The sequence below is a fragment of the Haliaeetus albicilla genome, chromosome 9 (assembly GCF_947461875.1).
Source record: "Haliaeetus albicilla chromosome 9, bHalAlb1.1, whole genome shotgun sequence".
In the NCBI taxonomy this organism is placed as follows: Eukaryota; Metazoa; Chordata; class Aves; order Accipitriformes; family Accipitridae; genus Haliaeetus; species Haliaeetus albicilla.
In genome coordinates, this window is record NC_091491.1 from 2346959 (window position 1) to 2371498 (window position 24540).

Sequence of the window (24540 nt, forward strand, 5' to 3'; positions counted from 1 at the left end):
ATTAAGGTGTATCTATAGCCCAAGAGTGCAGCAGCAGGTCCATTCACCTCAGTGGAAGTTTTGAGCATGCAAGAGAAGCCAGCAGTTGGTGTAAATCCATATACAAAATATTAAACTAAGGCTGCTGGGACGTTCCAGGAAAATGAAGTGCTCTATTATTGCAGGATCCCAAAAGGAGTAGCTGTGTACAGAACTGCATAGCGGTAAAGTTCATGCTTTGGGCTAGCTTTGACAGTCTGATCCTGAAAGTATTGTAGGCACAGAAATACTTCCCTGACCTTGCTGATGCCACCTGGTAAACCTGAAAGAGATTTGGAGCTATGCACAGAAAGCGTCAAGTTTCTCTCAAATTCTCTACTCCTTCTCCCTCTGCCTTGTTCAAACAAGTAGCACTTCTTTTTTCTACACTTAACCTGAGTAAAATATATACCCTTGGCAGGAGTGAAAAATGTATTGCTAATTACGCAATTATTTTATTATGTAGCACCAGTAAAAAATGTCTAGTAAAGAATTAATTCAGTTAAAATAATTTGAATCAAGCAATTATTTTCTTAACACTAGAATTAGCTGAAAGTACTTCAAGTGGTTTATTACTTGCACTACATAATAAAATAATTGTGTAATTAGTAATAAATTTGTCACCCCTTTTGAGGTCTTTTTCTTTGCTCAGGACAAAGGAAAAGGTTGGAGTTTTGTTTGGTTCTCAGTCCCCACCATCTCTGCCAGAATTTATGTTTATTTGCAATTAGAGGAAGTAAATTGTTCTTCTCTTCATCAGCATTTGACATTTTTTAAATAACATGAAACTCCTTTTCTGGGGTACTTGGACAATGACCTTGCAAATGAACCAGAGAGATCACATCAGTGTCTATGGTACTTTTATATATATATATATACACACACACACACACACACACACAAACTTTATATACACCTCTCTTGCTTGCTCTATATATGTTAGTGTTTGTATATATATAAGAGCGTGTGTGTGTGTATGTTCATGTTAATGCTGAACATTAAACTGGGGTTGGGTGGAGTCTCTTTCTTCCCTGGAAATGATGGCTTTCTGAAATGATTGTAAGGATTTTAGATGGATAAAAGCATCTCAGTCTTTTAAGACTGTTACTGAAGGCCAGCATGTATGCGTGGTATGTGTATGCAACCCACTTAGTTTTTCTGCTCTGTACACTGGTATTTTAATGGCCAGAAAAAATTAAGCGAACTGGGAGGCACTAAGCAAAGAACAAAAATGTTGAAGGGGATTGAAAATACTGTCCTGGGAGAGATGAGAAATGAATACCTATAGTGTGTGTAAGGAAAAAAAAACCTGAAAAGCCTACTGCTATTTATAGCAAGCCCGAAGGAGTGAAGAGATTATGTAGGGTGATGCAAGGAGTAGTAGTATGAAATTAATGGGGATGGGCAAGGAGGGGAAGTTTGGCTGAATATTGAGAAAAATTTCATCTATTTGGCTGTGCAAGTGTTCCTAAAGAAGTAGTAGATTTATTATTTGGGATTTCTAAACGAAAGCTTTAAAAAGCACTGGAAATGAAACGTAGGATACAGTCCTGTGTGAACAAAGAGATGGACTAGATGATCCTAATAAGCATTTTTCATTTCTTGTATCTTTGATTTGATACTTCTACATATAATTATATGTAACAAAATATATATATTCGAGGTTGCCTGTTTCCATTACAAACTATATCCAATATAAACTATATCATCTCATATAAATTCTTTCACCTTCCTTTTTTCTCTTTTATTTAAATCACCTTTGGGGCTGATATGTTCAATGTACTGTCTTTACACAGTGGAGTTGTTCTTATTAATTTTGAGCAAAATGCCTTAAATTTTAATGCAAGAAGAGAAGAACGCTGTTTCACATCCTCCGCACACACTAATTTTTCTAAAGGTACGTAAAAGGCCTGCTGCTGTTAGGTGTGCCATGGACGTTACATGAAGCATGATACAGGTCCATGCTAGTAAGTCTGAAATTGGGCAGCTGCACTCCTATTAAGTACAGAAATACCTGGCCTGACTTCCCAAACTGCTGTAATACGCATTGCCTTGGCTGGGAAGTAAGGGATGGATTATCTGCAGGACATGTGGTGTAGGTGTGAACTGAGGACCCTGCAGTCCATGTTTTGTGAATAGATGTGGCTACGTGGGAGGTAACTGGACCAGGTCTCCAGAGTGGGGTCCAGTGTCTGGGAGCAGGACCGATGTGGGAACATCTCCTTTCTCAGTCTGTCTTGTGCAGGTCCAGGTAACGCCAGCCAGAGCTTGCATTATGGTAGCAGGAGGTGGTTAGAAGAGCTGAATAGCTGTGGGGTTTTTCCAGCATGGCAGGGCTGAAGCACTGACATGCAGTGACTTCAAGCGCTGTGTCCTTTTTCCGCAGACATGTATGACCAAGTGCTCAAGTTTGGTGCCTACATTGTGGACGGTCTGAGAGAGTATCGTCAACCCGTGCTTATTTACATCCCACCGCAAGCGGAGCTGAGAGGAGGATCCTGGGCTGTGATTGACCCTACCATTAATCCTCGTCATATGGAGATGTACGCAGACCGAGAAAGCAGGTACGGCACCTTTCTCCTCCCTCTGTAACCACCTGCTTTGAGGTATAATTACCTGGCTGAGTGAGAAGCTCTCAGTTAGGAGTGTGGTAGTTTGTCACTGAAAGGGACTGACCACTTTCTAGTTATAACTCGTGTCTTGGAGGAGTTTGCTGTGTAGTGATCACAGCTAGGACAACTCAGATGATAGTCTCCTGACTCAGACTTAGATGGGAGTAATTTCTGCAGCCATTCAGAGCCAGCCTCTGGGAAGGTTCATTACTAACACTCACAAAGCACAGCGAGGTATTGGTGCTTAGGATTTTCTTACCATTCTGGTGTTGCCACATACTGCTTTGTGCTTTGAAACAAGTGCCTGTGTATACAATTTTGCAAATTAAATAAGTGTAAATAAGTGTGTACTTTAAAATCCCTGAGTGTTCTACTATCTGTCATATGGGCACTTGGGTAGTTGTGCCTTTTTAATTAAATACAACTTGCGTAAGTGAAGTTCTAGTTCCTGGTGGCTCAGGATATAAAACTACAGGCAAACTCTTGAAGCAATTTTTAAAAAATATTTTAAAGACTCTCTAAAATATAGAGATACTGAATCATTTGAAGGAAAAAGCCAGCCCTACCTGGGCTATCTGTAGCAGGTAGAAGGAAGGTGTGTGGAAGGACAGCATGAATATTGTGCTATCAGGGTGTCCTCTCAACTCCTACCATCTCAGCAGGGCAAAATTCTTGGGCAGCTGCTAGGGGAATTAAAAAAAGCGTACGCGTGGAGGAGTTGAGAAGATGCCCTTTCCAGATGCACATTTCCCTTGCCCTTCCCAGCTGAATTTTGCTCCTGATGGCACGCTTGCCTCTCTCTCTGTTCTAAAAAAGCGAGACAGAGAGACCTGTGGTCTGTTGGCCTCGGTATTTCCTGCGTCTTTGAGCAAACATTGTCTAATCTTTGCCTCCTGGAAGTCAGAAGTTTTTGCTGTTCTTTTTCTACTTAGAAACGTGGAGCCTGTTTGCTTCACAGTCAGACACAGTGTGAGCAGGATTTCTACAAACTCCTTCCCCCACCAAGCGTTTTTTGGGGTGCATGCAGGAACAACTCCCTCGCGCTGCTTCTGCCCCATACCTTTCTAGGATGCCGGCAGTGTGAGCTCGCCTCGTGGAAATCTCATGCCAGCTCCCCACCTTGCAAGACATCAGGAAGGACCGTGTGTGGTTTGCAGAGCTGTAGTTGGACTCTAGAGGTCTTGAGCTCCAGTAGCCAACAAAGAGATTATTTTGCAAAATATGTCATCCTGTCCCTAAGTACTGTTACGCATTTGTAATAATTCTCATCGCTGTCACTGTTCCATAACCCTCAGCGCTGACCTTCCTCCTAGACATTACTCCCCCCTCACAGTTAAAGACCGAAGTGATTTTATTTACCAAGCCCAAGTTTCAAATCACGTGCTCCTCTGTCTTTGACCTGGGAAGTGGGCAGGATCTCTAATGAAAATGGCTCTTTAATTGGTTTGTTTCATAAAGCTTACCTACCTTTTGAAAGAGCTTTCAGGTCACAGCTTAAAAGAGACTGCTGAAGAGCATTGCTTGTACCAGGCTGTGCTATATACTGTTAGATAGACATGTTTCTGTGAAGCCTGGTGTGCATTTGTGGCATTGGATAAATTAATAGCTAAGATTCTTTCTTTCCTGTTCTCTCTTTCTCTTTGTTTTGTCTCCCTCCCCTCCTTCTCTTCTCTTCTCTTTTTTTACATACTTTCTAGATAACATTGAACCATTCCATTTTGTGTTTCCCCTTGTCTGATGACCTGAAAGTGCCTTTCTTTTCTCTTTTCCCGTCACTGATCAGAGGAGGAATCCTGGAACCAGAGGGGACGGTAGAAATCAAATTCCGCAGGAAGGATCTGGTGAAGACGATGAGGCGAGTGGACCCGGTCTACATCCGCCTGGCAGAGCGGCTAGGTACGTCTGCGCGGGGGCTGGCGGAGCAGTGATCCGTTCAGCTGGTGGCTAATGAATGTGTTTATAGACCTTAAAAAGGGGCACTGAGGCATTTTATCAAATTCATGATAATTTTTATTTACTGTCATCTAACTTGGGAAGAAAACCAGATGAGACAAGCTGCTTGTATGTACATGCGAGAGAGATGATATTCATGTGCATTTAGCGTACCTAGGGTGTCTGTAATCTAGTGTCTTTTCAAACTGATTTTTTTTTGTTTTGTTTTATTGAATGGGTCTTAACAACAGACACTTACTACAGATGGTTGAGTCTAGTTTCCATCTCAGCAATTGCTTAGCTCACTAAAAGCTCATGGGCCAAAACTTAAGCTGGTGTCGTTTGGCGTAACTAAGAATTTGATCAAAGACATTTTGGGTTGCTGGTCTATAACTGTGTGTCTGAGGTAGTTTTGAGTAATGATACCTGTCTGCTCTTCAGTTTCAAGAAAATAAAAAATATTGTTCACCTCCTCAGTAAAATACGGGGTGATGTGCAGTGCTCAGTGGCTAGCACGTCACTGTGTGTTGGATTATTATGGTGCCTTTCGCTCCAAATGATCCCAGCGCTTGGTGTACACCCAACAACCCAAAACACAGAGTGTTCAGCAAAATGCACTTAATATCAGATATGTACTCTCTCAGGGAATAGACTCTTTAAAGAGTTCTTTACTAGCTCTTACTGTAAGAGTATAATCTTACAGAGCCTCTTTTTACCTCCAAAATTGACTACATTTCAGTAGTGGAAGAAGCATGCTACATGGGTATGGTTTGAATTTATAAAGCCTTTTGGGATCCTTCAGGAGGAAAAGTGTTCTGCAAATGACTGATAAATCGTGGCTATTGCTGCAGTTACATTTTATTATTTGGCTTTTTTTAATTTATGGCAGTGCAACAATTTATATACAAAACAACCATTCTGATATGCCTTGGGAAGCGAATAATAGTTGTAAAGGGTGCGGGGAGTGTTAAGCATCAGACTGCTGAAAACCAGGTTCTTACTGATGTCTTTGACAGCATCAAAGACATTTTCTCTCTTTTTTTTAATGATAGTATTTTGACACTCTCTTTGTTTTCTCTCACTGTGCCAATTGCTTTCTGGGCAAGAAGCCGGTTAGCAGGTGTTTGAGTTTTGCAGACCAGCACAAGGCAGCAGTTTTATCTGAGTTCAGGTCTTGCTCACGTACATTATGTGTTACTGCGTGAGGGAGTGGACACAGATACCCAGATGGATGGATGTGTTGTTCTGTCTGCCTGTGTCTGTTGGAATTAAAAACCAGTTTTAATGTTTGTAGTCGCGGCAAGGAGATTCTTTTCAGAAAACCTTGCTTTTGACCTATGTTAGACTTGACAGTGTCCCTTTAGGAGCAAACGGATAGTGTGACTACACCAAATCGTGGAGACCCAGCAGAGGGTCCCAAGAAATGCTCTCCTAAGGTGTTTCACCCTTCACAGTTTAAAGGCTGCAGTTGAGTTCCTTAACGCAGTCAGGGCTCACAGCTGCGGCTCCTGCGGGTGTTGGACCTCGACGTCCGATGCGGGAGAGCTGCCGGTCTGGTGCGCGAGTCTCCAAGGGCAGGAGAAATCAGATGTGTGGTTAGAGAAGGCAATATGCTGAGCAGTCAGCTCAGGTCCATGTAGATAAATGGCACTACGGCAGGAGCACTGTTTCTGAGAGTATTTACCTTCGCCCCGCCGTAAAAAGCACCGGCTCTGCCGATGAACAAACCAACCTACTGCCTCTGCAAAGAAACGGTGTCTTCTGCGCGGCGAGTGCCGGATGAATCCTTTCCCAGGAGCGGAGTCGCTGGCTGCAGACAAAGAGGGCTGCTGGAGTGTTCAAATCCTGAAGTGGTGGAAGAAGGGGGGGAGCAGAGCAACGCCAGCTTAGTCACTGTTGGGTGGCCCCTCCAGAGGGTCCGTCACCCTGGGGTGGGTGCGGGATGCCTGCCGAGCACCCTTGAATCACACCGGTGGGACCTGCACCAGCATCACCGGTAAAAAATACAGGGAGAAAGAGGGGGTATAGTTTTCTGCCAACAGCCTCAAAAATCCAACGCTGCGCTATGTGAGGAGGCAGAAGCCTGTTCAGGGCTTTTTTTCCCCTCTTCCTCTACGGGGTAATTACTCCCAGCAAACTCCATACACTTTAATTAAAATGACTGCAACACAAGAGCAAGTCACTTACAACTGTACATACAGAGAGCTCTAAAAGCTTCAGTCACTGATAAGCATCTCACTTAGATTGCTCGTAATTGCTCCCAACATTGGGCGATCATTGCTGTTGTTTTGCCACTAATTCCGTACCATAGCAGGAAAGCCAAGATTGCAGGACACAGTGAATTGCATAATTTTTTTTTTTTTTGCTGGTTTTCTTTCTGGCCAATTTAAAATTTGTCAAAGTCGGTCTTCTTCTGGATCACTGCCCTTTGATATTTCGCGCACTCCATTTGCCACAAACAAGCCGCAGGGCCGCAGTTCATGCTGACTCCAGCAGAAGCAGAGAAAGCTCCATTTATCTTACACTGCCTGCTGAATTCTTACTCATTAGCTGGGGGTTCACTGCCTCTCTTTAACCCCTGAATGGCTGTCATCCCTCCCTGGAGCTGCTGAATAGCAGGGAAAAGGGAGATGCTCTCAAACGTGTGCCTGTTGCGGAGGGGTGGGGAAGCAGGGCGACGGTGGTCTCATTCCAGGCGTCTTGAGACACTGGGGTTGGACTTGCAATTGGGGAGTGTGAGAGCAGAGAAGGCTGGCAGATATTGAATAATTTGACATAAATCTGTTCATTATCAATTCTCCAGCACTACTGCTGAAATGTTTATTAGCCCCATGTTTTATTAAAATGTCACTCAGAGTTGTGCTATTACAAACCAGCAAACAGTGCGGAGCAAAGGGCAAGGAAAGAAAGGATAGCCCTTATCCTGCCCAAGAGCACGTTTCCACACTGAGTAGGTGTGCAAGGAGAACGGTGATTGCCTGGAAATGTAGGAGCGATTCAGACTGCAAGCCTCAGGCCGTAGTTAAAAATACAGAAATTCAATTTTATTTTATTTATTTATTAACAATTAGAGTAAAACATGTATGAGTGGAATAAAAATTAGCTTTGTCATGCAGATTCTGAGCGTGTAGTGTGTCAGGTGCACAGTGTAATGTACGCAAAAATTTGGTGGAATATGAATGAAAGGAATGGCGAAATGGCTCCAGTTAGAACAAGATTGGATATTACATTTTCACATTTCTCCTATCAGGTATTTATCTCATAGTAAAAGGGAAGCATCTGTTCATCACCTGATATATGTTATAATAGTGGGAATATCCTCTTCAGCTGATCCTATGAAATGGTCGCCCGTGTGCTGGCATGCATCTTTAATTTTATGTGAAATTATACACCCATTTTGCATTTGCCTGTATACACCGCACAAGGTCCAAGAGGTGGGGAGCATACAGCTCCACATGTACAGCAGCTCTTTGGGAAGTGGGAGGCAGTGGTTGTTTTCTGCACAAACTCCAATGCTGTAGACAGCCCTCAACTTCCCACAGGTAACATTACCAGTCAGTCTGTGCTGCTGGCTTCTGACTTGCTTCGCACTTTATTAGGCTAAAGAGTGTACAAAACTCTTCTTAAATTTCCAAATAACGAGTGAACACTCAAGCATTGAACCCATAACTCCACTTTAGCATAGCAGTTTCTCTCTGAAAATAAACGTGCCGGGGTGTGGTACCAGAATTGAACCCGCAGGTCCCTCCCGGCCCCCACTGTACCACCTGGTGAGGACTTTGCTGGTGACGTGGGCACGGCCCTGACGCAGCCTTGGTTTTTGAGTGCCTGAAAACTTCCATCCTGTGACCTGTCTCCTTCCAGGCTTTGGCTTAGAAAGTTAGATTGCAGCTTTAAAGTCTAGTAATTCTTTTCGGGGAGGGAGGTGGTTGGTTTGTTCAGTGTTGTAATTAATCAAAATGCCGGCTGTTTTCTTGAGCAACAACTAAGAAAAACGCTGCTGTTGTGATTCCATCTCTCACGAAGTCTTGGACAAATGCATTCAGTGCGGTTGTAACTTTGTCTTTTTAGGCGATGGTGATTTCCAGTAACTGCTTCTATATGCAAGTGCTGCTGCATTTAAATTGTTCTTAATTCACAATCATGAGTCTAGAAGAGCAAGTACTGCTTTCTGTCAGCTCCTTCATGACAATTGGCATCTTGAATATCCTCCCAGGAGGGCCGTATATGTTTCCCCCAAAATAGGAATTTTTTGGAATTACCTACCTGCCACACTTTGCCCGTTTGCTCTGATGCCATATGAGGCCTTAGGAGCACAAGTTGGAAAGGACTAGAGTGGCACATCACATGGTGCAGCCGAACAAGGATATTTCAAGCCCGTGTCATGAGCATGTGTGACCTTCACTGCTATTTCATATTGCACCTTTATAACATAAATCCTACTGAATATTTAGTGAAGCAATTACAAGCAGTCTCATTTACAGAAACAAGTGACAATCCAAAAATGCCTGTCTCTCCAGGGACGTGAGTGGCTCTGAGTGACCTTCCTTCTCCCTTCTGGAGCGGCTCCCTCCAGCTGGGGTGAGAGATGTGTTGCCTGGACAGCCTGGATGCGGTTGGCATTCTTGCTGCCTTTGCTGAATTTCTGTCTGGCAAGAGCTTTGTTAAAGGCAGAGGAAAAGATGGTGAGATTCAGGTAGGAGGATTATTGTTGCAGGTGTGGAAATTAGATGGAGCAGTCATAACCATTATGTTAAAATCGACATTTAATTACGTCATTGGACGCAGAGTAACTGTTGTACCTCTCCAGAGTTCATTTCCTAAGGACCTGTCCAGCACAGGCTGCGGTGAGATTTAACTGCCTGGCTGAAAAGAACGGCCACAAGCGGCACGCTCACGCTCACCAGCCGCTCGTGCCTCTGCTGTGTCGCGGCTGGGGGTGATGGGCTGGAGCCGGGGTCGAAGCCGTCTGCTTTGCCCAACTCTCTGTGTGCAGAGCCTGAGAAGTAAGCATGAGAGCCGTCTCCGCAGATCGGCTGGGTCAGAGGCCTTGATGTTGGGCTTTGCCCAGGTCTTTGAGTGCATGTTTGAGGAAGAGGCAAGAAGATGGACAAGTAAATGCTTGGCCATGCTGAGACCGTGCGCCGAGGGTGAGGGAGAAAATCCCACATTTTAACAGCTTAGAAACCATAAACCATCAAATTGATTCAGAAGCTGCCTGGCTTTCCGCAATCAGGGGGAACCTACAATAACATTTCTTGAAGTCATTTTGTCTAACCTGTTAAACTGGTCATATTTAAAAAAAGCACTTTGCTACTAAATGTTATGGGAAGCCGTGATTCATGGTCCTGCTGAGCCATTTCCATCTGGCAGGAACTTTATTAAAGGCAGCCCGCGCCCTGCCACCGCAGCAGGCTGCAGTCACTGCAGGACACGGTGCTGTCGATGGCTCCCTCTGCCAGGCACATACATCGGAGGGATGCTCGGAGACGCCGCTTACTTCAGAGGAGATTTTTTGTTTAATGGGGCACAAATCAAAATAGTTTAGATGTGCTTTCCCTGCCATGATGCTTTCCCTTAACTTTTGGAGAGGAGTATAAATTGATATTCAGTATCAGAGCGCTTTACAGGAGAGGTCTCTGCGTGGATTTATTGAGGCAGCTTTTCCATTTGTCTGCACGGGGAGGGCAACTCCTCTGCAGCCTTCCTTCCTCCACGATCGCGGGTGGCAAAGCGTGCGTGCATGTCCCTGCTGCAGTGGCTGGGAAGGCTGCTTCTCTGCAGGGTGGTTGAAGGGCTTGTTTTGGCAACCGTAGTATTTGGCATTTATTGTGCTGTGCCAGTGGGGTACTGAGAGCCCCTACCTGAGGTCTGGGGGGCCCGTTAGGGGCTGTAGGCCACGGAAAAAAGAGTTTGTAACCCCAAAAGCTAGGCTGTAGCAGCTGGATGGGAAGCCTGGTGTCACCCCACGGAGAGACGGCACAGGCCAGGGTGGGGAAATGGGGGAGGCATGAGCTGCCAGCTTCCTCCAGGAAGCATTTGGGAACATTTTTGATTAAGTACTTCTTACGTGTGGTTTTAAACTAGGTGTTGTTGGTTTAACTGGGTATGTTTGTGCAGAGGGCTTTGGCAAGACCCTGGCCACTGCTCTTTTGACATCAGAAGAGACTCTCTAATCTTTTTGGTACCCCAGTGTTACTGCTTCCCCAGGGCATTTTTTCAACTTGTTTAAGGCAGTTTTGCTATTGTTCAAAAAAAAAAACAAACCCAAAAGAAAAGACACCGTAGAACAAAGCTGTCTTGATGCATTTACCACTGTGGGTGGGCTTCAACGGCGTTGAGAGCAGAATTAAGACATTTACCTGGCCTCTTCCGATCATGCCAATGGCTGTGATCATACCAGCACTATATATAGATACAAGCGTACGTGGAGACTGCAGAGCAAACTGCAATCCAAGATAAATGTGACATTTTATGGCACTTAAGAGTGCTGCCTTAGAAAGTGTCCTGTGCTGCTTGCCAAGTTAGGAAGGTCACACATGTTCTTTCTTCCTTTTAAATTGTCATCTTGTCTTACCTGCGTGCTCCACCTGCATGCCAAAACCCGCTACACTTTGTGTTTGCATTGTAACGTGGCCATTTCAGAGTGCTGCTTCTTTTGTTTCTCTATTGATTAGTAGCCGATCCATACCTAGAGGTCTATAATGTTCCTATGATTTAAACTTTAACAGTTTCATTAACTGTCAAGTACCTTTAGAGCAAAGGAATCCCATATTTTAACTCCCCTCTCCTTGCCAGTATAAGATTTGTGGAAGGAGACTTCTTTTTCCGAGAAATAAATAAATAAAGCCCCAGCTTTCCGAAAAACCCTGAGGCCTCAAGATCTGACTAGGAAAGAAAGAAAACCATTCCAAGATATTTAATTGTACAGGGGGCTTACAGGATTGATCGAGAGCTTAGCTTTTTACAATAGTCCAGTGAATAAGAAATGCTCCTGACAAACGATCGATGATGGGATAATCACTCTTTATCCCCCCTCCTCATTGTTACCTTCTTTCTTCCAGGAGAACAGGGTTCAGAAGTCAAAAATCTTTATAGACGCTGCTTTTAAATTAAGCAGAAAATAGACATTGACATATTTGTTAATCTCACCTAAATCATTACTGGGCCTGGCTGGTTTGACTGTACACCGTGAGTGTGGCAGATAGGCCAGAATACATGAGCGTTACTGGCTTAAGTGCATGCATTGCCATTTAAAACAGGGAGGTGTAGGAGCCTGTGAATTTAACATGGATAAATATATATAATTTTTTATTCTGAAGGTTATAAGAGTAGCTTCTCTTAATTAAAACCTTCTTACTAGCATTTGAAAGGTTAGGTAACATTTATATTGTTAGGCATATAAAAAACATTCCTTCCCTAGAAAGAATCATTGTATGGCTGGCCTGTGGCTTGGAGGTGTGCCTGCGTGTGTGTGTGTTCAAACCCGTTCTGACTTGGAAGAGAAACTCTGGAAGGAAATGAAAACATAGGTAGTGCAAAGTAGAAAAGAACAGGGCCAGGATGCAGTGGGCCCCTAAAGGTGGGTCTGAGCCAAAGCCCCAGTGTCGCGGTGCTGTGCATGAGCTGCTGTGGTGATGCACCCACTGGGGAGAGCCACTGGGGTGCTCAGCCCTTCAGTCTGGCAGCCCTGGATCATCGTGTCTGCGGGAGGTCAGCCGTGGGTGCTCACAGAAAGAGTAGGAGCATCGTGTAAATGCAGCGTGATGCTTTCCCCAGGATGCTGTCTCAGCTTCCAGCAGTCCTGTGGTTTAGAGGTTTCCTGAGAACAGATCAATATCCGATCTTCATGCTTAGAAGCCTGTGATGAACTTCCCTTGCATGAATTTGTCTGATCGCTTTCTGTGAGCCCATTTGTACTTTTGGCACCCAGGACCTCTGCTGGCAGTGAGTTCCACCGTTTGATTTTGCGCTGTGTGAAAGTGTTCCGTGGTGGGGTTTTTGTAAAGCTTCTGCCCCCTAATTTATCTGGTCTTGCTGGGTGGGACTTGGATTGCTCTGGCTTCTTGCTGCGATTCCAGAGCCTGCTGTTGTCAGACCGGACAGTGGCCGTGGAGGGAGCTGCTGAGGACCCCCATTGCTCAGCTGCCCTCCTGCCTCTCCCCAGCGATTGCCTTCCACGTCACCCAGCCTAGAAGTGTGGCAGTTTAACAATAAGTGTAGATGTAATGGTAGATGTTGCATTTAATCCCATTGACAATCCTTCTCCAACAATAAAGATTAAAAAAAAAAAAAAAAAAGCTCGGTGGTGGTCACACACCACAAAATGCAGTCATGGTACTTGGGCTACAAGATAACTAGGACAGGAACATTGTCCTCCGGCTGAATCACGGCATCAGCTTTTGTTCCAGGTTCTCCCATTGACTTCTTGTGCTACTGGGTAGGACACCTCTTTGTTTTATATCTCAGTTCTGTACACTGAAGGCGCAGTCATGCTTGCATGTCTCCCAGGCACATGGGCGGTTATATTAACATTTGAATGGAAGGTGCCGTAGGACAGTTGAATGTTACAACCCACCAGTGCTTGGAGCAAGACTTGTCCATGACCCGGCTTCAGATTGCCAGCGACCTTGGCTTTAAAAGGGGAGGTGGGATGGGAGGCAGCTGTGTCTGAGGCCGTGAACTTGCAACCAGAGCTTCTGGTGTGGGTGGGAGGTTAAAAAATGGCACAATTCAGCAGAGTATCCAGTACCATATAATTTGACTCAGATTGCAATCTTTGCTTAAATTGAACTAAGATTGGCTCTAAATACTCTGCCTCTGCACAAGGACCTCTTGCACGTGTGTTGGTGAGGCAGCGTAGGAGAAGCATCAACCTACTCCTGGGCCAACTTTGACCTGGTGTAAATTACTGCAGGTTCAGCAAAGAATTGCACTTATGGTTATGCTACCTGTGGCCTGTTACAGGGAGAAGAGGGGATTTACATTCTTGGTTTGATAAAGGGGCGGCTGTGGGAAGGGGCACCTTGTTCGGCTGTGGGAAGTGGCAGGAGCTGTGATGTGCCTCCACAGCATGATATGTTTCCCTGTGCCTGACTTAGTCCGGGTCAGGTAATTCCGAAATTAATCGGAAACTGTTTAATGCACGTTTTTGTTTTAATCAAAGTTAATTTTAGCTGAGCTGAATGATTTAAAATAAATTAAAAATTATGAACTCCAGAGGACAATATCTTCTTGACACGGTTTTATTCTTGTCCATCATGTTAGTCTGTGATTAAGACTATTGTGTTCCGATCCCTGGTAAACTGAATATGAGTGGTTTTGGCATCTCTAGCGTAACTTGTGTTTTCCTTAATGAGGCAGTGGCTCTAACAGCTACTGGTAGGAACCAGCCTGCAGGAAAACTTGAAATTGTGTAGGTGGTTTTACATTGTCCGTGTTTCTTGCTAAATGAACTGCGTGTTGGGACATTATTCTTTTTTAGGAGTAAGTCCAGTAAATGTCACTTAATTGATGGCTCAGCTCATTGGCATTTAAATGGAATAGAGTTTCCATGGTGAAAACTCCTTCAGAGCTCTCGCCTGAATATCGGTGGCAGGAAATCTGGGCCGGAACACTTAGATTTGACTCAAGACTCTGCTTGGCGTTGCTGGGAGCTGATGGTCTGGTGTTTGTCCTGGCCAAATGCAGTCTGGGTTTCACCTGTACGCAGGAAAAGAAGAAACCTCCGTTCTCCCCCTCTGAACTGTCCAGAGCTGCTTGCCTTTCCTCCGAGCAGCAGTGCTTTGTACACCCCTCTGCTTTAACCTGTCAAAGGTCTCTGACGTGTGGCCGTGCCTGGTTGCAGGTACCCCTGAGCTGAGCGCTGCTGACCGAAAAGATCTGGAGGCCAAGCTAAAGGAGCGGGAGGAATTCCTGATTCCCATTTATCACGAGGTAGCCATGCAGTTTGCTGACTTGCACGACACACCTGGCCGGATGCAAGAGAAGGGTGTCATAACTGTAAGTATCACGGAGCTTCCCTTGGGGACATCGTTGGAGGGTTTGACACATGGGAAATGGCAGTCTCCAGTCTGGAGGCAGCCTGTGGGCCTGCAAATAAACCTCTGCCCCAATGACTCTTGCCACAGGAGCAAACCCTCTCCACCCGCCAGCTGTTTTCTGGTCCCAGAACACAAGTACATCATGTTTTCTAGCACCTTTACCTGATCCGTGTCCATTTGAGACCCCACATTTCCTGGGCTTCGCTGGTAGCTCGTTAGCGACCACATCCAAAACCCCACAGAGCACGCTGCAGCCTGCCCTGGCAGAAAGGGAGGGCAGGGAAGGTGGTGAGCCTGTACCCGTGGGGACCCTCAGTGATGGGAAGGGCTGTGATGGCACAGCTGAAGGCCAGCTCTCGTGTCAGGATTAGAACCCTGGCTGATTAGATTTTCCTAGTTCCCTCTCCCCTTGGATGTGAGTGTCTTGGGCAGCGCTGCTCACCCGGGAAGCTCTGTCTCTTTTTGCAGAAGGGAGCAGACTTCTGGTAGACGAAAGAGGCTGGATGTAGCTTCTGGTGACCGAATGGTATGACAGGGTGGAAGTCTTCAAAGCTCAGCCGTGGGAGTCTTTGTATTTCTCTTGTGCAAGCGGTATAACTAAGTATATCATGAGTGCCAGCCTTTTTTTGCCATTGGGAGTAAGGCATATATATTTCTCCATGGAAATGTTGTCCCTCACTGATTTGTCCTTCTCCACTTATGTCTTGGGCAGGACACTCTAGACTGGAAAACTTCCCGTACCTTCTTCTACTGGAGATTAAGACGTCTTCTTCTAGAGGATGTGGTTAAAAAGAAGATCCATGATGCCAATCCTGAGCTGACTGATGGGCAGATCCAGGCTATGCTGAGACGCTGGTTTGTGGAAGTTGAAGGGACAGTGAAGGTAAATGGAAAAGCAGTTTCACCAAAGCATTAGTCTTTCCTGGGCTTAAGTTCAGTGAAGTTCTCCAAGGTGGAGTTTGATCTCTGGTTTTCGATTGTAATGTCCACAAACATTTTAGGTGATGAAAGAAAACTTCTGGGTAATGTTCCAAGTCATGAATTGTTTTATGGGGACACTTTTTATAGCAGGCTAGAAAAGCAAAATAGGTTTTTCCCAAGCACGTAGCACCATTGATACGAAAATCTGAGCATCTTACAAAGATGAACAGCTCGCTCAGCAGAGCGAGACAGGGCAGCGTGTGGGAAGAAGGCTGCGCAGAGGTGCTGCTGTCTGGCAGAACTGGCAGCAGAAGTCCCAAGAGTCACAACACATGCTCTATATACCAGCCCTGAATATCTCCATCTCCTTGCTTCTGTGCACAGCATCCCTAAAATAGCACTGCGGAGCTGCTCGCAGTTACAGAGGCTGTTATGGAGGAGCTGTCCTAGCTGTGCAGACTGCTCCCTGCGTACCCTTGGGATCCTCTGTGATGTGAAAGCATGGGTTTTATTTTATTTTTAATTATTCTTTCTTACTGAATAATATCCTCAATCCTGCTCTATCTCACTGACACTGAGAAGGGTATGGAGATTCACTGCTAGATGTTTTGACTGGCCGACGTACAGCCAGCCTATCTTACCTGCCTGTCCTGCTGCTTGCAGAGCTGACCACGGCGATACTGTCCGCCTTTCCCCTGGGATGCCCTCGCCTTCCTTCCCTTTCCCCAGGCCAGGAACTTATTGATGGTGGGGACAGATCACGGTGCCTGGTGGTCCATCACCATTGCCATGTCTCAGCCCAGGGGAGCCCCTGCTGTTCTTCCACCAAGTGTCCCACGTCCCCTGGGGTTGTCCCACGTCCCCTGGTTTAACGCCAGACGGATTGGCATACCATCAAAGGCAGGGACACGGATCAGCTGTAAGATCTAAGTGGCAGGGCTTGGGGTTGGGGGTCGCCTTGGCCTCATCCGCAGTCCTCATCTCATAGCTGTGTTGAGGATTTCTTTTTTAATTGTGCTCAAACTGGGAAGCTGGCAATCTCTGAAGAGCAGTCTCTGGACCTGCTCTTAGGTTGTTTTTGTCACAGTCCTCCAATCTGAGGGTTTATTTTATTTATTTTATTTTATTTTATTTTATTTTATTCTATTTTTAAAGTCACAAACACTCAGGGGTTCCAGAAAAGGGGGGAACGTGTTCTCTGGAGGGCAGCAGGCTTTCCAAGGTAGTGTCTGAGCGTCTTTAAAAGCGGGCATCTCGTTAGCTAATACATTACACCAATCAAGGAGAGTTATCTTAAGCCACAATTAATCTGCTCCCTGGCATATGTTGATAGGAAAGCATCATGCTGTTTCTTAATTAAAAGCAAACGGATTAAAAATGATTAATAAGAGTATTAAATATTCTCCTAAACTAAAAGCTTTGGGATTCTTGGGTAAATCTAGCTTTACGCAGGTCTGCAACCGTAAGGCAGCTTCTTGGGGTTTTTTTTTCCCTTCCCTGAAATCTTCCTAAGTAAGTGCCCTACTTTGTATGCAGGGAGCATTTCTGTCATGTCTAGGGGCAGAAGCAAGGAGCAAAACCTAACGAGTTTAAAATAATAATAAGAAAAAACAATGAAATAAGCAAAATCTTGAGGTTGAAATGACATCACTGATTTTAAGACAATCATATACATAAAGAAAAAAAAAAAAATCCCAGTTTCTTATTAAAGTGCACAGGCAGGACGAACGCTGGGGGCTGGAATAGGGTCTGCACTTCGGGCTTCCTTACAGCAGTGCCGGCTCTCACCTATGGGTGTAACAACACCTTCATCAACATGGGGAAGGTGTGCTGCTCGTGAGAGTCCCAGGGAAGAGGGAAACCATTTCTTGGACTTTGAAAGTTGATAATTAAATATATAAACAAAGGATGAGCAGTGTGGAGGCTCATCAGTGTGAGTGCTGCCTTTGCGCTCCTCTCTGGTATTGGCAAGGATGGTGGAAAATCAGCTTTGTGAAGGCTTGTAATGGGCTGGCAGCTGTCGAGGTGCTGGCATCGCTCTGTCGGGAGAGCAGGAGAGGTGAGACGATGCTTCAGACGGCGTGGCCGGCTGGAGGAACGCATTGCATGCAGTGAAGCAGAGTCCTGGTAGGAGAAGTATTCTGCTGGCTTCGCTGCTACTGCTCCAACGGTTTCCAGGGCCTTTCCATGCTGCCCCCCCGGCACCAAAGCTTCGCCTTCGGGTGCAAACATCCATCGTGTGCTTCTGCCTCCCGCTCCCCCGCCAGCCCCTGAAATCATCCTGCTCCCGGTCAGGCCACAGAGGCAGCAGGAGGATCAAAGGTGTTTAAGGTTGCTGGTTGGAGCAGTGGTTGCTCTGCTCCCTGCAGCTCCCCAGGGTCTGCGCCCATGCTGGGAGGGTGCCCGCTTGGCCCCACGGCGCATTACTGCACCGAGCTCATTGTCATTCTGACTTTGACTTCGTTAGTGATAACAGAGAAGGATAGTGCACCTTTAAATGACGAGCTTTGTGTTTAATTACCCAAATAAAATGACATAAATATGAATGAGTGCTAATGGCGGTACTTGCTTTTCCGGAAACCATTAACAAAACGATTCTTAAATGATTTGTAAAGAAAATGAGAGGAGAAGAGAGGAGCAAGAAGGCTATTAGGCGTCTAACACACTCCTGAATTATTATGTAGTCAACTACCTAGCAAATATCAGGTGAAATGATCTTGCAAAAGAAAAAAAGGGGGTTGTTGCCAAGGCTTTTCAGGGATGTGGGCATCCCGACCTCCTCTGCAGTGCTCACACCTGCTGAAGGGGCTGTTTGGTTTCTGGGCTGGATCGGGGATCCCATGATTGTTGGGGGACACTAACACCAGGCCAGTCTTTAGGTGATGGGGACTCGTGGGTCCCATGACAGCTTAGTACTGGGAGAAGACCCAGATCAGCCGCGCCTCTGGCCGCCCCTGCCCTCACCTCAGGGTCAGTCGTATTTTACCAGAAGTTGGGCATCTGATCACAGAAGGAAGCTGGCATTTTAGCTGGGACAGCTTCTGGGGCTGATGCAGCTCGTTCAGCTGCAGCCACTGGCAGCACTGCTGCTTCTGTGGTTCCCCTTTAGTCATGTTTATGGAAGGAGATGCAAAAGCAATATACCATCTTTTGACTTCTGCTAATTGTTAGTTGTGTTTATAAAAGCCACGCACACTGGGAAAACCAGAGAAGGCTGCCAGCCAAATGTTTTACCCAAGGCTGCCAATAATTGTGAGTTAAATTTTGGGAATGGTGCGTGGGGAGCGGGAGCTTGCTAGCAGTGGTGGTGGCACAGCACTGGGACACCGGGTGACACGTGTGTTTTGTTCACAGGCATACTTATGGGACAGTAATAAGGACCTGGTGGAGTGGCTGGAAAAACAGCTGACGGAAGAAGAAGGCGTTCGCTCGGTTGTGGATGAAAACATCAAATACATCTCGAGGGACTACATCCTCAAACAGATACGGAGGTAAGCAAACTACACACACTCTGCCCCTGCAGAACAGGGATTTTAAAAAGTTCAGCTTCTGATCTCGGCCATGTGCGCTTCCCCAGCTGAGGAAAATGGATTCGCTGGCCTTTTTTGTGTGGCAAATACATAAGGAGTATGTGGAAATGCAGTTTCCTTTGGAAATGCAAACACAGGGCCAAATGTGGAGCTACTGTGCAACAGAGGGATTTGTACAAAGTCTACTCTCCTGTTCCTCCTGCACAGGCTGTAGTGCTACTGTACATGCAGGTGCCTTGAGCAAAATCAGAAAGCAGCAGAGCAGAGATCTAATCCAGCAGTATCCAAACCTCCCTGGCCATGCCTGCCCTTTACTGAAACAGGAGCTGTGAAGAGCCAGGGCACAGAAATTTCACTGCTAATGTGTCTTTTCTCCATTTGAGGCAGATAATGGAAAATTATTTTAGAGGGCTGCATACCATGTGAGGCAAGGAGAGAAAGCACATCTCTGAGCTGGGCTACTACTGTCAAAGCAGTGTGTTGACCACACATGGCCAGAATAGCCTTACAGCTTCCTTCTCTTTATTTTTTCTAGCCCCAGACTTTCCAGGCAAGCTCCCTAGTTTCTTCTGTGCTCAATGTCATAAAATGTCCAATTCCCTTCAGCTGCCGTTTCAAACTACACCAAATAAACCCCCACGTTGGTAGAGTATCTGTTCCTCCTGCTTGTAAGAGTTATTGTGCGCATTCGCACAGACATTCATCCAGCGGAGCCAGTTAAGCCTCGTGAGCCAAACGCTTTGCTAGACTTGAACAGATCTAATTTTGATAATTTTTATGTCTTACACTGGAGGTCTCTTAAAGCAGCTTTGCCTCCGAGAGAGCTGGGGGGAGGGCACCAAACTGTGGAGTGAAGCTCCTGTTCTTTCCGTGTCTAACTCCATAGGGCATCTCTTCCTGTCATTTCCACCAGTTTCTCTATCCGTGCTACAGCAGACAGGGCTCTGCATCATCTGGGAGGGGAGACGTGGGTGCTCTCGGCAGCCTCTGAAGGTGCTGCTGGTGGGATCAGGGCACGTTCCAGAGCTCCCGGCCTCCCCATGTCCGCTCTGGGTCCACACGGTCCGGCGTCTCAGGATTTCAGCCTCCGTGCATGTCTGAGCAGGTCTGCCACCAGCAAATTAAGTGGCACGAAGGACCTCCAAGCGAGCACAGCTCTTGCGCTGCTCGCAGTCAGCTCACACAAGTGCCTGCTGCCTCGTCCAGTCTCTCTTACAGACCCCATATTTCAGTCCTCCCCCCCGGGCCTGACGGGGAGCTGTCGGACGCGCTCTGGTGTGAGTGCCAGGGCTGCCATCACTTAACTCTCGCCTCTTTCCAGCCTGGTCCAGGCCAATCCGGAGGTTGCCATGGATTCGATAGTGCACATGACCCAGCATATATCACCCACCCAGCGAGCCGAGATCGTGCGGATCCTCTCCACAATGGACTCGCCTTCTTCAACGTAAGAGCATCGATTTCCCACACTCCCCCCTGCCCGGTACAGTGGAGGGGAAAAAAAAAGCTCAGAATTGCCCTTTGTCTGCTCGACTGAGACCACTGTACCGAGACGGGGAGGCTCAGGGAAACGCTGGAAGAGTGACATTTTTATTTTTTCAAATCAGACTGACCAGAGGAAGTGTGTTCTTTGGCCAGAGACATGAGGAAAATGTATAAACACAAGCGCCTGCGGAATTGAGTTACAGCTGTCTAACTGTACCTTATTTATTTAACAAAGCGTGACTGGACCAATGCATCAGTTCGCTGTTCGGCTGCTACCCGAAAGCGCTACAGCCAGGCAATGAAGGGTGCTCCGGTACCGTGAGGTCTTGGCATAGCAAAGCAGGGGCTCGTTTAAATGACACCCCTGCGCCCCTGCCTGCTTCTCTTTTCACATCCCGCCTGGTAGCGGCGGCTTTGTGCTGACAAGTGCCAATGTTACCCCCTGCGAGAGCATTGCTGTAGCCGAGGACGGGCTCTGCCTCCCAGGAGCGGGTGGGAGCCCAAGGTCCTCCCGCCTGGCGTCCTGTGGGTGAGTGGAGCCCACCACCGAGTTAACCCTCTTGTCTCTGTCAGCCAGTAGTGATTTGTATTTCCAATGTCTGTCTTGTTACTTAGTAGTAGAGGAAAAACAGCATTTAAGCCGGTGTGGCCAGGGCTGTCCCCATGCCCCAGACAGGCTGTGGGGAAGGCTTCTGGGCTTCCCAGGACTGAAGGTGGCGGGGCAGGATTTTGGAGGCTAAATCCCCGCTCGCTTTGCCTTTGTGCCCAGTTCCTTTAGAACAGGTCAGTAAACTGTGTGAAAAGGCCCTTTAGGAGGAGGTAAAAGAGGAGACCAACACCCAGCTGCTCAGCCATTTCTGCTCTTCCTTCCCTACTTATTTTGAGGGATAACAGACACGGGCAGTCCCAGTGTTGCATATACTTCATGTAAGTGCTAATCCCTTTCATACAGGTAGGTAATTGAAGCAGAAAGCAGTTACAGCCTGCCAGAGTAAAGGAGGGGAAAGGACAGAGTCAAATACACCAACATGGTTAGAACTGCGAAAGGAAATCTCGGTCTAATGCATCTGAGCAAAGTTTTTCTCCATCGCCCACCTCTGCCCTGGAGCTGGCTCGAGTGGAGCTGCCTGCGCTTGGCTGGTCCTGTTGCGCGGCTGGGGAAGGGACTGCCATTATACACATGGGAAGACAGAAATATAAGAAAAGTTATTCTTGGTAATCCCGTTCCAATGGTCATTCTTTGCATCTGGTTGGGAATAATTGTCTCTATGGCAGGTAAGTGCAGCACCGGCACTGAGCCAGGCTGCCCAGGTCAGAGGTGCGGCAGCAGCGCAGATCACCGCAGGCTGACCCCAGCCCCGGTCCTTGGCTTATTTCCACACTTTTATTTTCATGGGGCTCCTGACCATAATAAAAGATCAGAGAAGTTGGAACTCTGGAGGGAAGCACGGTCAGCCCCTAATACTTGGATACTGTTATGGAACTTGGTCTAAGTAGTAGTGGAGAGCTTACACCAATGATTGTCTTAAAAGTATTTCAGATTTTACAGTTCCGCTTTTAGTATAGCATGAACCAGAAGGGATGTTTTTATGAGAGAATTAGTTAATGATGATGCCAGTGCCTCACACCTGTACTGTTCCCTTCTGAAGTGCAGTGCAGCCCTCGGGTGCGTGTGGTGCCAGGGCTCCTGTAAAATCGAGGTGCAGCACCGGGGTCTCTGCTCTCCTCCCTGGGGGGACGAGCAGCAGCAGTGCAGCCCTGCCCCGTGGCCAGCGGAGCTGTGTCATCTGAAGGACTAGCTTTTTCTTAATAGTTAAGAACCCTAATTTGATTTAAAAGACTTTTTTTCCCACTAGAGCCCCCTGAACAACCCCCAAAGATGCTTTTACTTACGCCAAGGCGGGCTGCAGCAGGACACACAGGACAGACAGAGAATGTCTCAGCCAGGCAGGACCGCTCGGGGGGCATCACGGCACAGGCGACTCGTTGGGCTCCTCCTCCGCTGTCACCGGGATTTCCTACGTGGTAGTGTCACAAGTCAGTCCCTTATCCAGGACGTCTGCAGGTGTTACGGGAAGTGTCCTGGTGCCCACCGCTCCGTTCCTTCCGCTTGGGGTGGGAGCCATCGCTGCCAAAGTCTCTTGCCTGCTGGGCAAGAGCAGACCCCTGTGTTTCAGTGTTACAGGCACTGGGTCAGGTTCCACTTAATTTGGGGGTAAAGTAGCTCCAAAAAACCAGCCATTAGGTAACATTGGAGCTGGTCCGAAGTCAAATTCCAGCACTAGCCCTGGGAGCCCCAGGTCACCGCAGCGTCACCGGCCGACGTCCTGGCCGTTCTCCCCCAGCCCCGGCTGTGACCGCAGTGCCGGTGCCGCAGGCGTGTGAGTCGGTTACCCAGCGGGGCAGGGGTGGCGGGGAAACCACCTTCGGTACGTACGGTTCTCGCTGGTGCTGAAGTATTTCACTTACCTCAATTTCTTTTAATAAAAAGAATGAATTACATCTCTGTTGCCGGGAGTGGAAATCTGTCACCCCTCGTCCCGAGCACCCCTTGGGGAGCTCTGCTTTTCCTTAAGGCAAGAACGAAGAGTTCTATGCGGCACCTCTCGAACAAGGTCTGGTGGCTGCCGATGCCGGGAGGATGGAGCCGAAGTACCTCATGGTCTCGGCCGTGCCCCTCGCCTGAGCTGCTCAGGCTCACCACAGAACATTGCCTCTCGCCAGGCCCCTGTTGCTGCTCTTGTTCCTGCCCGTGGTCAGACTCTGCAGATGTTTGAAATAAACCTTCTGAGATGTGACCCCACGGGCCAAAGCCCATCCTGACACCTCGGCCAGCCAGAGAAAAGCAGTACTCACACAAATTGGGCACGAGTATTTACCTTTCTCCAAGCTTCATCATGTCCCCTTTGCATCCTCAGCAGCAGGAGGAGCTGGCCAGCCGGCGCTGAACCGCGCTGGAGCCACGGGTGCTGGGGCAGAAGGAGCAGCTCCTCATCCCACCACTGGCTCTGGTCTCTGCCCAGCGCTCCGGCCGTAACTCCCAGTCCAGAGCCACCATCCCAGCGAGCCATTAGCAGGTCCTGTTCCTCCTCCACAGATTTGTCTTTAACATTACAGTGACTGAAAAAAAAAAAAAACCCAGAAAGGAAAAGCCTAGCCCCAGCAGGCAGGGACCCGCTCAGCAGGAGCCCACTGGAAAGGAACTGCCAGGACCTTTGGTTGAAGGGTGTCCCCTGCCAACCCGGCAGCTCGGTGAACACAAACACCTTTCAGAAGTTCCCCACATTAAAGGTGGGTATTAATGTGACATGTTAAATGGGACCATGTTAGCAAACACAACTCCAGCAGTTATTTTTCATGCATTTCTCAAACCAGAATCCTGATAGTTAAAAATTGGGGGGGGGGTGAGGGGAGCAGACCCTACTGAACTCCAGAAACACATTTAAAACTCTTTAGCCTAAAATATCTACATATTAAAATGCCAAGAAAAGAAGTACCAAAGCTGTAAGCTCTCAAAAGCCCAAGATCAAAGTGCCATCATCTTTTAATGTAAACCTTTTGTTGCATCAACAGTCTTAAGAGGGATGAGAGACATCAAAATAAAAACTGAGACAAACTGTGGCTTTGTAGCTGTTTTTTGTTTTAGTCTCTTCTCTCAATTTGGGCCATGAAATAGGTCAGCTCCATTACTGATCAGCCTTCCCACAAATATTTAAAACAAATTGAATTGCACACCCAATACCCATCACAATTACGCCAGGCACAATAACTAAATTAGCAATTCAACAAAATAATTGGAAATGCGATTCTCTCTATTCCACAGCCTCCCTCAGGGGTTTGGCCGATCTATGGGGGGAAAACTCTGCTTTACTAATTCTGCAGCTAATTAGAGACACACTTGTAAATGAAGTTGTTTGTCTGAAAGTTGAAATTCTTTGCTGTTGGGGTTGGGGGGGGATTAACACAACCCCTCTGTCCCCCCATCGCACACATAATTCCCCA

At 47.0% G+C, this 24540-nt stretch overlaps 1 protein-coding gene across 4 annotated transcripts in view; it reads left to right on the plus strand.

Moving 5' to 3' along the window:
• ACACA (acetyl-CoA carboxylase alpha) overlaps window positions 1-23040 on the plus strand; it is a 111308-nt gene extending 88268 nt beyond the window's left edge. For 3 of the 4 annotated variants that reach the window (XM_069790933.1, XM_069790935.1, XM_069790934.1), the window contains 6 exons: window positions 2405-2582; window positions 4414-4526; window positions 14410-14564; window positions 15318-15488; window positions 18881-19017; window positions 20378-23040. In XM_069790933.1, coding sequence (XP_069647034.1) covers window positions 2405-2582; window positions 4414-4526; window positions 14410-14564; window positions 15318-15488; window positions 18881-19017; window positions 20378-20504 — 881 coding nt within the window. In that variant the 3' untranslated portion in view covers window positions 20505-23040. Of the gene's footprint in view, window positions 1-2404; window positions 2583-4327; window positions 4527-14409; window positions 14565-15317; window positions 15489-18880; window positions 19018-20377 lie in introns of those variants that run through there. The other variant, XM_069790936.1, reaches the window with a different exon arrangement.
• Window positions 23041-24540: the final 1500 nt, after the last annotated feature.